This window comes from Cebidichthys violaceus, unplaced genomic scaffold, assembly GCF_023349555.1.
Source record: "Cebidichthys violaceus isolate CVI_PGR_0920_01 unplaced genomic scaffold, fCebVio1.0.p SCAF_23, whole genome shotgun sequence".
Taxonomy (NCBI): Eukaryota; Metazoa; Chordata; class Actinopteri; order Perciformes; family Stichaeidae; genus Cebidichthys; species Cebidichthys violaceus.
This window is the reverse complement of record NW_027176406.1, coordinates 8,631,005-8,645,569: the sequence shown is the minus strand read 5'-3', so window position 1 is coordinate 8,645,569 and position 14,565 is coordinate 8,631,005. Positions and strand designations below refer to the sequence as shown.

The following is a 14,565-nucleotide window of genomic DNA, read 5'->3' as shown; positions in this document are numbered from 1 at the left end:
CATTTTCACTTCAATTAGGAGCTTTTGGTAGCCATCCACAAGCTTCTGGCAAGCTTCTCGTTGAATCTTTGACCACTCCTCTTGACAGAATTGGTGCAGTTCAGTTAAATTTGTTGGCTTTCTGACATGGACTTGTTTCTTCAGCATTGTCCACATGTTCTCAATGGGATTTAAGTCAGGACTTTGAGAAGGCCATTCTAAAACCCTAATTCTAGCCTGATTTAGCCATTCCATTACCACTTTTGATGTGCGTTTGTGGTCATTGTCCTGTTGGAACACCCAACTGCGCCCAAGACCCAACCTTCGGGCTGATGATTTTAGGTTATCCTGAAGAATTTGAAGGTAATCCTCCTTCTTCATTATCCCCATTTACTCTCTGTAAAGCACCAGTTCCATTGGCAGCAAAAGAGCCCCACAGCATAATACTACCACCACCGTGCTTGACGGTAGGCATGGTGTTCTTGGGGTTAAAGGCCTCACCTTTTCTCCTCCAAACATATTGCTGGGCATTGTGGCCAAACGGCTCGATTTTTGTTTCGTCTGACCACAGAACTTTCCTCCAGAAGGTCTTATCTTTGTCCACGTGATCAGCAGCAAACTTCAGTCGAGCCTTAAGGTGCCACTTTTGGAGCAAGGGCTTCCTTCTTGCACGGCAGCCTCTCAGTCCATGGAGATGCAAAACACGCTTGACTGTGGACACTGACACCTGTGTTCCAGCAGCTTCTAATTCTTGGCAGATCTGCTTTTTGGTGGTTCTCGGTTGACTCTTCACCCTCTTGACCAATTTTCTCTCAGCAGCAGGTGATAGCTTGCGTTTTCTTCCTGATCGTGGCAGTGACAAAACAGTGCCATGCACTTTATACTTACAAACAATTGTTTGCACTGTTGCTCTTGGGACCTGCAGCTGCTTTGAAATGGCTCCAAGTGACTTTCCTGACTTGTTCAAGTCAACGATTCGCTTTTTCAGATCCATGCTGAGCTCCTTTGACTTTCCCATTGTAGCGTTTGTGGGCGTTTGTATCCAATGAGCCCTATTTAAATGGCCTCAGAGAAGTCACCAGCTGTAGTCACTCATAATCACTCACAAGAAGTTAAGAGGCCATGCTATGAAGCTCATTTCATTGACACAACTTTCTAAGTCACTAAAATTGCTAATTCATGTTGCTGTATGTATATTTTTGACCCAGCAGATTTTGTCACTTTTTCTGTTAACCCATAATAAAGTCATGAAAGAACCAAACTTCATGAATGTTTTTTGTGACAAAGAAGTATCTATTCCAATCACTCTATCAGAGAAAAATCAGAGTTGTAGAAATAACTGGAAACTCAAGAGAGCCATGACATTATGTTCTTTACAAGTGTATGTAAACTTTTGACCACAACTGTATATGGTTACACTTTCTCTCCCTATCTTCTCTTCCATCGTCTAGTGGGTGAAGCCAGGAACCTGATCCCTATGGATCCAAATGGTCTATCAGATCCTTATGTTAAACTCAAGCTCATCCCCGACCCAAAGAACGAGACCAAACAGAAGACCAGAACCATCCGTTCCTCTCTCAACCCCTGCTGGAACGAGTCCTTCAGCTTGTGAGTTAATGATCACTTCACGATACAAGGTTACGAAATGAAAGTAGATCTGAAGGAGACATTTTAAGAACTAATTTTGTTCTTGCAGTCTCTTGTCCTTACATGTTACTTTTTCTCCTGTGTGTATGTGTATGTGTTATTCAGTAAGCTCAAAGCATCAGATAAGGACCGCCGGCTGTCCATCGAGGTGTGGGATTGGGACCGAACCACCCGCAACGACTTCATGGGCTCCATGTCGTTTGGAGTGTCCGAGCTCATCAAAGCCCCCAACTGTGGATGGTGGGTTGTCTTTTTAGTCCCTTTCACTTATGAGGGTGAACGTTTCACATTCTCCGAAAACATCAGCTGCTGTCAGGAAGTTATGACAGCCAGCCAGCGAAGAAATTAGATTGACATTACCTGCTGCTTTTATACAGCGCAGTACAACACGCTTTGCATGTAAAACAATCAAGCACAGTAAACTGCATGCAAAGTATTGTACCAGTGTCACTACCGGTATTGCTGAAACTAATGAGTGATTAAACTAGTCTTACTTTAATATTCTGGTGGTATATACAGTGTATGTTGCTCTCATTGGTTTATTCCATACAAAGCTTCCCCAAATTTACCCAGACTGGTTAAACAAAGCATTTCTACCAACTAGCCAGCCAAGACAAAGATAACTAGAACAGAGCTGTATCAAGGAGTTATCAAAAACAGAGTTTCAGCAGTACGACTAAGCTCACAGCAGCCAACAAACAGCTCAAAGGCCAAAAGGTGTGGGTGCTCCAGGCACTGGCCTCTCATTTCCAAAAAGAGGCCAAAAGAAAGACTGGCGTAACAAAGATAATGAATGAATATTAATCACTAGTCCTGTGGATTCATTGCATTGTAAAATCTTCATTCCAAGCTCAGACCTGACTGTGTGTTCTTACTGTGTGTCTATTCCCATTTATGTAAAGGTCTTTAAAGGACTTTTAACACAGCTAACAATGTGTTAATTGGTCCTTTAAGAGGAATGACATAACAGTAAGTGAACGTGGTTCCTGCAGTCTGCCATGGTGTTAACTTGATACTACACTGGCCACCGACCAACCAACCAACGTCACTGTTTCACAGCAGCACACCGTGTGCAGACATGAATACCGCTGACTCCATTCATGTTAAGAAAAAGCACCTGTCGGCGTCATTTCCTCGTCTCTCTGTCTTTGTCTGCCTGCTTTGTCTCATAATGATAAACACACGCTCACACCACGCGGCCATGTTAGCATACCCGCCGCCACCTAGCCCAAACCAAGCCTGATTGACTGCTGCTTTGTGCACAGTTACAGAGCTTCAGGAAATACCTGTGCATACAAATGTAGCTCCGCTCCTGTGTGTGTGTGTGTGTGTGTGTGTGTGTGTGTGTGTGTGTGTGTGTGTGTGTGTGTGTGTGTGTGTGTGTTGTCTGCTGTATATTCCAGGTCATTAGACAAATGGCCAGAGGATGTGTACATTAGAGATGGAGTCTAGTTGGCTCTTCTGACGGAGAGCAGACCTGCAAAACACTCAAAGGAGAGGAATCAGATGATTGAAGTGGTGCAGAGATGTTAAGTTTTATCGCTGTGTGGGTGAACCGGGGGAGAGATGCATGGATGATTTATTCAATGGAAAGTAGATCAAATATAGATTCGCTTTTCTCCATCTTTTTTGTTGCCTCTATCAGGTACAAGTTGCTGAACCTGGAGGAGGGAGAGTATTACAATGTTCCCATCCCTGAGATGGACGACGTCAACCTGGAGCTCAGGCAGAAGTTTGAGGTGAGGTCAACTGAAATCGTAACATTCAATAAAACCATAATGATTTTTTATTTCTCACTTCTTCCCTTCTGTCATGTTAACCTGGAGCTGTTGCTCACTTGAGAGGAGTGAAGGAGATCACTTTCTCCATGCATTAATAAAGTGAAGGCTCTTTATCTAAGGGAACGTCCCCGTACGCATTTACAGTGTAAGCTTACATTTGATAAAGGAAGCAAGTTCTTGACAGCCTTATGTAAGAAGTCAGGTGCAGCTGTGGATAATAGTTCATGATACAGAGGAGACATTACCTTCTTTGTTTACAGTGGGACATGACTTAGTTTGAGAAGTAATACAGAAGGAAAAGTCATGTAGATGGTCTAGAAGAAGCTGATGCTGTAGAAAAAACATGATGTAGAAAAACACCTGGAAAGTGTTCCTGCTTTCTAATATTGCATCTTATTTATTATTAATTTTTAGCAGTTTGGTCTTATTTTTCCGACCACACCAGTCCCTTTTGCATGTTTTATTTTTACTGTACAAGTTCATTGCTGTTAAATTGTTTATAGTTGTAAGAGCATACTTATTGTGTGTAAGTGTGTACTCTGCTGATGATAATGTGAAGCATGAATGTAACTCTGACTAGAATAAAAGTTAATACAATGTTTAATGTCGTAACATTTTCTTCCAAGCAGGTTTTTTGAGACTTTGTTGTTTCACTTCAAAATTAATAGTTGCCTGATAAATGACATTCAAAACTCAAAAACACTATTGTTTGCTTTGTAAATGGTTGGCAGCATTGTATCAATGGTTGTAGTCAAGTCAAGCTAAAACTGGCGTGGTCTTTTAATGTAACCTAATCTAAGGAAACATTCAGTGCAGCTAACTCTTGCTCTCTAGTGACCGGTCAGTTTACTGCAGTGAGGTTTCTGTTATAGCAACACATAAATACAACAGTGCTTTAAATAAAACTGACAACCTCTTCATGTCCATGTCACTATCATGCAGTATAGAAGCTGGCTGATATATTAATCACTGCAATATAAACAAGAGCAAAGACGTATGGGTTTCAAATGAGCGAGGGCGGTTTCATTAAAGTCCAGCTCCGAGTGAGCGTAAATGTCATCTCCTTAAAGCAGTCCTCAAGACGCCGAGTCTCCTTGTTTTTAATTTTCCGTTTCTCTCCATAATGTGCAACGCTGACCTTGACTTTCCTCCGAGGCGATAGCGTCTTCACACAACTGTGCAGTTGCTGTGGAAACTGGGTCGAGATGCAGACATGCGGCCAGATGTGACAGAAAAGGATGCACTCTGTTTCCTAGTGATGGCTGTGATCGTTTTATTGTTAATTGATAAATGAGATAAAAAATAATGACTCATCAAATCTGTCCACATTTATGTTCTGTCACTTTCTTTTCCCAGCACACACAAGCTAATCTTTGACTGCACTAATAAGTGAGTTTCTTCTTTCTTCTAGGCCTGCCAGTTAAATATCCACTATCTCAAGGTAGCTCTTCTGCCTGCTCCGTCTCTATTTCTGCATCACACTCACTTTACTTACCGTGTTGGGATTGTTTGTGGATCTCTGCTGGGCTTCCACAAATTAATCTGATTTACTAACAAAAGCTCTCAATGGCATAAAGTTGAACCAGATTGCTGTTGTACACACATTTCTCCAACTCCTCTCACACCAACTCTCTCCTCCTTTCCATCTCACGCTTAATAACACATCTAAACATGCAATTAAAGGGGGCTGCTTATCATTTGAATACAAAGGAATATTTCAATATTTCAGTCACATTTAGAGGATTTTGAAACAGCTTCTGCTGCAAAGGTCAGCATCAGCAAAGATTTGCAGCAGTTGCTTTTGGCTTTACAGCGCAAACAGGAAAACAGCTGGTGTTCCTCCAGCTAGAAATAAAACAAAACAGCTAAGGTTTCACTATTAATAAATAATTTTAATGAAAGTGCTACATACAACAGCTTTTACATACCTGCTCCCTACCCTACACCCAAACACCACACAGCATTGTTGTTAGTAAATTTGTGCACCACTCGGGCCTCTGTTGGTGTCGTCATCTTTACCACTTTCAGTGTGCTGTCATTGGCCAAGAGAGCATTAACACCCACTCCTCCTTGGCTGAGAGTGTGGTCCACAGTCCTCCCTCTACTAGTCCGCCTTTGGTCTGGACTATAGAAGGCAGGAAGCATGGTTGGACACTTGTGCACTGTAAATGTGTGAATGAAACCACACACACAGGCAGGTTCTTGCTGTTCTTGGTGTGCATGCCAAATCCCTCCACACGATGGCAGTGTTATATTATATGACTGTTGTGTGGCTGCACTCTGTGTTTGATTAAACTTTGTGTGGCCACTCTGACATAACTATTCAAACTTTTTGTTGTGTTGACAAAAGTTGATGTGTTGTTCTTTCAGGAATTGTTCATGATGTGAAATGTTAGGTGTGTACAGTTTGTGTAAATGTTCTGTGTTTTAAAGAATTACCAGTAGATGGTAAGGATGACGAGAACAACTACTGCAAGTTACAGTAATCAAATTAAGCACAGCATCATACATTATTCAAATTTGTGCTAGATATGTAAAAACTTTCCTGTGTAGTGTTGACAAGCACAAAAATATCCGTTGAACTCTTCCAGCAGCGCTCAAGTAGTGTTTATGTCAGAAGGTAACTGGCTTTTTGGGGTTGTGATCCCTAAAAATGCAGACAGCAGTAAAACCCAAAAGTATTTTCCTTTGAAGGGTTTTCAATGCCTGAAGAGTATTTTGCTCAAATAAGTAATAATTAAAGAAAATTAGTAAAATTTTTGGGGGGGTTGGGTTAGAAACCACCATTTTATATCATAAACCATAGCCATGATGAAGAAAGCCACAACAAACTATCAATCAATGACATTTGAAAATCATCATCAAGTCATATTTGTATCCCCATCACTGTACCATTATGTTGACATTATGTAAATCTATTAGTTCTAAAAGTGTGTCTTTAGAAAGCCGGCTACAAACCTGTGAGGGGCAGAAGTTCCCTCTCTGCTCGTCAGACCTCAGAGTCCTGCCTGCTTTATGCACACGCGTCTCCTCTGGGACTCTGTGCTGCCAGGTGAAATTAATTAACTGAAATGAATTACTGCACCTGGAAGCAGGGTGGGTCAAATGAAAGCTCTCCCCCACAGTCTCTCTTCTGTAACTACAACTGACACACCTTGTTAATGTTTACATTATCCTGCTCTTAATTAACCTGGTGCACATGTAGAGCCACTTAACCTGAGTCAAACATGTGGTAATTATTATTTTGAGCATGTTACAACATTGAGTTAAGAGTAGAGATGGTTGGTGTGGCAGCCGCCTCTGTGTGCACCCATCGGTTGCCTGTTTTCTCTATCTGACAGAAACAGACAACAAAAAGCAGCCATGATGGGAGCTGGCAGAGTCCTGATTGCCCTTTTTGTTCAAAGACGCCTGGCAGGGCAGTCATTATAACATCAGGAAACCTTTGCAACGCTGGCACCCCCTGCTTACCGCCCATCCTGCTGATTATCTGTGAGGATGTCTGGCATGTCAGCGGGAAATAAACAGAGCACTACGTTCTCTCAACATAGAAATAGAAAAAGAGTAGAGATGCTTGATTTGATTCTGAGTTGAATAGAATGTAACATGGCACCTTGTAGCAAATGAGAACATAATAACTGCTAAACAATTACAAGATGTATCATCATGTATTAGAATATAAAGTAATGGGCCAGCATGCAAAATATAGTAAAAATATTGTGAATGGGATTTAAATATAAAAGATCACGTAACGTCAATAATGCTACATCCTGTTATACTACATTTTACATTTTTATTTGTAATTAATGATGCAATAAATATAATTTAGTTACACTAATTTATGTGATTTTTGGGTTCTTGCATTTCCCCCCCAATTTGAGAGATATTTTTACTACATTTAAAAATGCTTTTGTGTTTATTACGTTACTATTTGTTGATGTGTTTTCAGTTTGTATGATCTCGAGTTAAGCAGCAGAACGACCCACAATCCTACTCTGATTAATAGCCAACGAGCACGCTTACTTCCTACTGAGAAAAATGAAGCAACCGCTGATGAAGTCCTGCTTCGTGTGGCAGTCTGTGATCTGCTCTCTGTAAAAGCCAGATGTGAATATCTGACTCCAGACGAGCTGTTAGACACCAGGATGACAACTGACTAAGTGCTCCATGTCCACTCCTAATTATTTTCATTAATATTTGCTTTATTTGTTAATGCTAAACAAACCGGGTAGATAAAATCACATATAGATAATGAATATACTGTTTACTTTAATTCCATTTTCAACTTTGCACACCACAGAAAGCCAAGCTGGGCCACGGTAAGAAAGTGATCACCCCGTCAGACCACCGGCGGTTCAGCCTGCCCTCAAGTAACATGGACCGAATCCGACTGAGCGACTTCAACTTCCTGGCCCTGCTAGGGAAGGGCAGCTTTGGCAAGGTGGGAGCCGAGACTGCAGACGTAATATGAAGACTAAATGATCATTACAGCGCTTTATAAATGACAGAAGAACGCCTGATAGTCTGCATTTGTTTGCTGTTTGAAAGTTCATAATCTCTTAGTTTCATTGTGACATTTGACCCGTGGTGTCTTCATCAACCGCAGGTGATGCTGGCAGAGATGAAGTCGACAGAGGAGCTGTACGCCATCAAGATCCTGAAGAAAGACGTTGTGATCCAGGATGACGACGTTGAATGTACGATGGTGGAGAAGAGGGTCTTGGCCCAGAGAGACAAACCGCCCTTCCTCACGCTGCTCCACTCCTGCTTCCAGACTGTGGTGTGTGAAAACTTCAGCCAAAGTCATGGTTACTTTTGAATACGTACTTCCTGCACAGACACACATTAACATATCACTTTAATTTAATTAAATTCCCTCACCAGTCCTTCCACAGCCGTCTCCCTCTCTCTGACATTTTAAACCAAATGTTTGTCCACAGCTGTATTTGCCTTTTCCTACTTACATTTATTCACACTCTCTTACCGGTGCCCCTGCAGAGAAAACTGATACTGAGCTGAGGCCGCCCTTGAATACGAAGTCTCCAGTATGACGTCAACTTTGTGCGTAGACAGGGTGACTCAAGGGGTCTTTAATAAAAAAAACATTTACTGATCAAAGCTGGCTGACTTATAATACAGGTATATGAGGAGACTGCAGCCTGAATGAATAGATCATGTCAGGCATTCATTCATCTGGAGGCGGTGTTCAGATACATTATATATATATATATATATATATATATATATATATAAGTTTTTTTTCTAAACATAATTCTGTCTAATGCAGTGCTGGTTTTAGTGTGCACATACTGTATTTCTCTTTGTGAACCATCCAATAAGAGCTGCTCTTTGGGCAATAACATCCATTCTTTTTGAAAAATCTAGGATCGGCTGTACTTTGTTATGGAGTACATCAACGGGGGAGACCTTATGTATCATATCCAACGTATGGGAAAATTCAAGGAGCCACAGGCAGTGTAAGCACACTCTAGTTTATCCACAAGCACCTGTTTTTACAATAATTAAGATATTTACGTGGCAGATAAAGTGGTTTACACCCACCGAGAGTAAGTGCTAAAGCTAGTGAAACAGCACTACTCTACTGTCATCTATACTCTACTACAATGACATCTAAGCGCTAAACGTCTCGTATTTTGTGTGCAAATGTGTTTTTTTCATGCTTTTGTTAGATAGTTATAGTAGAGAGATGGGAAATGACAACGTTCATGGTCAGACCACCAGGCCGCAGCAATACACATTAATATTTATAACTAAGGGCAAGGGATTCTTGTGTATTGCTTTTTTGTATTCAGAATCACTTTCCTTACAAACTATTTTCATAAAGATGTGTATTCATTTTCTTTTTTTCAATTTTGCAGGTTTTATGCTGCAGAGATTGCTGTCGGTTTGTTTTTCTTGCACCGAAAGGGAATCATCTACAGGTGGGTGAGTCAGAGAGAAACCAGTTTTATGTAATGACGCACCACATTCACCTCAAATTCATTCATTGCTGCATGGAAAACTAAACACTTACAGGGTTTTAATATGTCACATCAGAGGAAAAGATTAAGGAAAAAGGCTGTCTTCATGTTGAAAGGAGCAGAGTTGTGATACATTGAAGAAAGAGAGCAAAAAAAAAAAAATGAAGTAAAACACAGGAAACTATTTTGAGACGGTGTAATAAAACATGGGAGACAAGCTAAAGCTGAAGATACGGGGAATTGAAGTAAGACATGGTAAAGAAGTTAAGACGAGGACTTGGACAGAGAGACTGATGGGTAAAGCAGACAAAGGACAAGATGATCCGGAGATACCAGACAAGACAGAAAGAAGAGAAATTAAGAAAATATCTCACACAGACTAAGGTCACCCTGTTCCTCGTCAGTACTTCAGCTGAGGACTCACATCCATTCTGCATGTGTTTGGCATCCTGACACTACTTTGTGACAGAAGTTGGGAATGAGGAGGCAATGAAAATGAAGACTTGAGACATGAAACACAAGCACAGACAGATGAAAAAGCACAAAGGGAAAGAAAATGATTTCAGGCCGAGAAATGATTGTTTGTTACCTGGCGTGTGGTGTGTGCTGCAGAAAGATAAACTGCTCAGAGAGGTGGCGGTGGTGCAGAGCAGCACTTTTATCTGCTCCGACACACAACAAGAATCAAAGTGGTCACAAATCCAGATGCATGTAAACAAATGCTCGCTACCTGTCTCTGCTGCAGGGATCTGAAGCTCGACAACGTGATGCTGGACTCTGAGGGCCACATCAAAATCGCTGACTTTGGCATGTGTAAGGAGAACATGTATGATGGCATGTCCACGCGCACTTTCTGTGGGACCCCGGACTACATCGCCCCAGAGGTGAGAATGAGAGGACAGCACTGTTTATTCATTTTAGGCTTTCTTGTCTAATATATTATGGATTTGAATTGTAGGTAACTGACCAGTCGCTAAGCCCCTCCCCCGAACAGATATTATCCAATTGAGTGGAGTAACTACGCACGTCAGGTGTGTCAATCATATTCTCCTGGTGTTGGAGCAAACGGGCAGTTAGCGAGGTCTATCAACATTACTTGAAGGGGCTAACCGGTCAACTTCTAGAAGTAAAGGAAGAATGAAGCACTAGGTGGTTCGCTGGTGGACAGATGAGTTTAGTAAAGTAGAGAATGAAAAGGAATAAAGCTCCCAGGACATTAAGAAGAACTCATCATTTTCAGAATTTAATAAAATACAAGCAAACACAGCCAAAGGTTAGGAAAATGATATGTAAGAAAGCAAAGCTGGAAGACCTTTTGTAGTAAAAGTGGTAGGTCAACACCTGTGGGAGAGGAATCAGAAGGGAAGATTGGGGATGAAGCAGTGATGTCTGATGAAGAGAAGACAGAGATGATAGTGAGGGCACTCACTCAAATCCATAGTTCAGATAACTTGACTGAGGAGGCCAAGAGAGGAAGAGTATGACCAAGGCAGCTCCTGGTACTCTTAAGAGAGGAGACGACACTAGCAGTACAATGGATGCTCCACTTACTTTGGAAGATCAGGACTAATATCTCCTGGAAAGGATAAAAGCTTTTATGTAAAGTTAAAATAACTAGGAGTTTTTATCATCTATGAAGCTCCTAAGATATTACAATAAAGTATGGGAAGTGGGAAGAAACCAGGGAAAGACCCATCAAGTCCAGTGAACAATAGGCCAACAGCACTGACGTCACATGTAGGAAAGAAAAATATTACTCGTCAAGGCAGTATCATAAGCCCATTGCTGGAAGGAACAGCAATCATGTTATGACAAAAATACAAGAGAAAGTTAATGTGGTGGAAAAACAGTTCATATGTGTGGGGATTCAAGTTTTCAATAGAATTAAACCCCAGTGATGTTGACTAGAAAGAGAGGGGTTGATGCACAGATAAACAATAAACATCTTGGTATGAAACACACAGGCATCGTAGCTTTTGTGTAGTGTATTTTAACCACAGTTTATTTTGCACTTAACATACTGTAGCTGAATATATGGTAACTGTACGGTAAATAGTATTCTCAGTAATAGTGAATTCTCAATAAAAGAGCCGAAATAATAACTAATGACAGTCTTTATTTACACGAAGTAAAGAGATGGTTCATTTAGAGTAATAAGATGTTTGCTTGTCTGTCTGGTTATATGATATGTGTATATCTACCCCCCCCCCCCATATTTATGAACTAACTCATGAGGGAGCACATTGTCTCACAGGTGGGTGGTGAGGGAAGCTCTTACTCCTGAGACAGCTCAATAAGATTTTTTTTTCACTTGATATTGAAGATGTTTTAATGAAATCTGTGCTGTTTATTCAAATATCTTTCCAGGCAACGTATAACCAAGAAATAGACTTTACAGGTTATAAACCTATCGCAGTATTTTCTGATTGATCAGACAACAGGAGCGAGACATAAATATATATCGTGGTTGGGTAAATTGCAACATTGCGAACTGGATACATTTGCATTTTGTCTCTGTTAAAGGCGAGTGCAGCTGTGATTTAGCTCTTTACGTCTGCATGATTATTATAGTGTGACTGTGTCTGTGTGTAGACTGTGTGTGGGAGGGAGGTGTAGGACGGCAAATTGGATGGTAGGAGAAAACGCTTTTGTTATGGCAGCTCAGAATAGTTGACTGTACGGTTGACTGGTTCGAGTTTAGGTGATAGAAATGCTACTTTACAGTGCTGCCGTCACAGTCTCTCTTGATATCTTTACTGTTGCTGTCTGGGGTTCTATGTGACACTTGGCAGCAGAAACAAAACCACCTTTTTTATCACTGAGCATGTTCATAGCCTCACTCATCTGATGGGGTAGTGTGTGCACATAGTTATTCATCTTTTCCTTTTTTGTCTCTGTCAGATTATAGCATACCAGCCTTATGCAAAATCAGTGGACTGGTGGGCCTATGGAGTTCTTCTGTATGAGATGCTGGCAGGACAGGTAATGTTTTTTTTACTGCATCAGTTGTGGTCTTTAAGTTTAGTTTTTTTGTATCGTCATTCAATTACGACTATACATTTAGTGGTATATATATCCATAAAGTAATTTATCAAGCAAAAACACAACATTCACTCGTTCCATCACTTCAAATGAGACGATTTAACTTTTATCAGACAAAACAAGCAATTTAAAGACGTCATCTTGAGCTCTGAGAATCTCTGTCTCTGAAGTTGATATTTTCAAAAGTTGTGTTTACTAAATGGTTACACAATTAATATACATAAACAGATTAAACAATAAAAAATATTGTTTTCAGTCCTCCTGTTTATAGGTTTATGGTATAAGCGAGATTTTTCTAGAATAGAAATATTTATAATAATGTCACAATCTCAAAAAAAAAACGTTCAATAACACAGGGATGTTTTTCTTCTGCTAAATTTAAATGTAAGGTGAAGAAAGAAAAACATTCATTAATCAATTAGTCCATAAAAGGAAAGCAATATTTTAGTAAAACTGTGAATTATTATCATGACACTTGCGTACAACCGGCTCTTGACAACCTGTATCTTTGTGATAAGAAACTACAAAAAAAGTTATCTTCCTGATTGACCAATGAAATATTGAGACACTTACAGGAAGAGTACAGATTTCCAGTTTCCAGGCAACAGTTTAGAAGAAGATGTATTTTTCTGACAGAAGAGGAATCACACACAGAAACACTCACACAGATAAGCTGCAAGTGTAATACCTACAGAGAACTAGATATTGTTTTGACTTACATTTTTGAATTTACTATACGTATAGCACCGTGAACAGCACGGGACCACTGACTGAAACATCTATGAGAACAAGACAGCGGTGTTACAAACACCTGTGACGCCTTCACATGCTGATCTTGTCGCCTCAGTATCTTCACAGAACAACCCTCACGCTGTGACACTGTGTTGGTTTTTCTCCTCAGCCGCCGTTTGATGGAGAAGATGAAGATGAGCTCTTCCAGTCCATCATGGAGCACAACGTGTCCTACCCCAAGTCCATGTCTAAAGAAGCTGTGTCCATCTGCAAGGGAGTAAGTGCTGTTTAAAGGGACTAGCAGTGTTTTAGAAAGTAAAGAAATCAAATCATAGATTTCTTTACATTCCAGGAAGCAATTGCTTTCCTTTAAATGCTGTTGTGGAATTAAAATCTGGAAGAGATTTGAAATATAAAAGTTTGCTGTTTGACAGCTGACTTTCATGCCGTGATACTGTTGATTGAAGTTGATTCTTATACCATTCATACCATCAGAAGGCAACACACGCATCCATATATTGTTGCACTTGCTGAGTAACGATGTTTCACACAAACAAAATACCTACAGTTCCCATTTTTTTCACCGTTGTTCATTTTACAAGTTGCTCTCTCAACACAGTCGGTAAAGTCAAGTCACAAACTTTCCGGGGCTTTCAAAAATGGTCCTTTAATAAGCAGGCACCTGCTCGCCTCATACAGTACCTGGACATCACTTTATGCGACACAGGGAAGCGGCATCATGGTTGTCATTATTATTTACCAACAAGGAAATGAGGTTTCAAAGTCCATTTACACTGCAGAGAAGATTCAATTTAGATTCAGGCACAATCTGATTAAGTCTTTTAATAACGCACCCCGCCTTCATTTATTAGGATTGTACAACCTGTAGCTGCATGCCGCCACCAGAAATATCATTCATCGTCTCAGAGCCGGTGACAAAGGAGATAATCCTCACCCTTATTATTTGCTTCACATCTCATTTGCAAAAAAATTGATTCACGGTCAAAATGAATCAGGAATCGAGCCATGAAAAGGCAGAGTAATTTCCTGCCACTGTTTTGAAGCTGGATGAGTAAAAACAGTAGAGTGTCAGTCCGGCTCTGCAGAATGTTGCTGGAGAAGAAGAAAAAAAAGTGGATTGCCAGCTTCACTTTCTCCTCGAGCAGCTAACTGCCTCTGTCACACCTTCTAATCGCTCCTCTTGTGTTTGTCGCCAGCTGATGACCAAGCACCCGTCAAAGCGTCTCGGCTGTGGCTCAGAGGGGGAGAGGGACATCAGGGAGCAGGCCTTCTTCAGACGCATCGACTGGGAGCGCCTGGCTAACAGAGAGATACAGCCGCCATTTAAACCCAAAGTGGTGAGTGTGTGTGTGTGTGAGACAGAGTCAGTCAGCTGTGGTATA

The 14,565-nt window shown here is 40.8% G+C and overlaps 1 protein-coding gene across 2 annotated transcripts in view; it reads left to right on the top strand.

The window, feature by feature from the left end:
* Window positions 1-14,565, top strand: part of prkcab (protein kinase C, alpha, b) — a 92,637-nt gene that overhangs the window by 73,810 nt on the left and 4,262 nt on the right. Inside the window, exons 6-17 of one of the 2 annotated variants that reach the window (XM_068718469.1) lie at window positions 1,431-1,587; window positions 1,732-1,866; window positions 3,272-3,365; window positions 4,819-4,848; window positions 7,708-7,848; window positions 8,014-8,187; window positions 8,793-8,884; window positions 9,287-9,349; window positions 10,134-10,272; window positions 12,290-12,370; window positions 13,332-13,439; window positions 14,380-14,520. In XM_068718469.1, the coding sequence (XP_068574570.1) occupies window positions 1,431-1,587; window positions 1,732-1,866; window positions 3,272-3,365; window positions 4,819-4,848; window positions 7,708-7,848; window positions 8,014-8,187; window positions 8,793-8,884; window positions 9,287-9,349; window positions 10,134-10,272; window positions 12,290-12,370; window positions 13,332-13,439; window positions 14,380-14,520 (1,355 nt within the window). The remainder of the gene's footprint in view (window positions 1-1,430; window positions 1,588-1,731; window positions 1,867-3,271; window positions 3,366-4,818; window positions 4,849-7,707; window positions 7,849-8,013; window positions 8,188-8,792; window positions 8,885-9,286; window positions 9,350-10,133; window positions 10,273-12,289; window positions 12,371-13,331; window positions 13,440-14,379; window positions 14,521-14,565) is intronic. The other variant, XM_068718470.1, reaches the window with a different exon arrangement.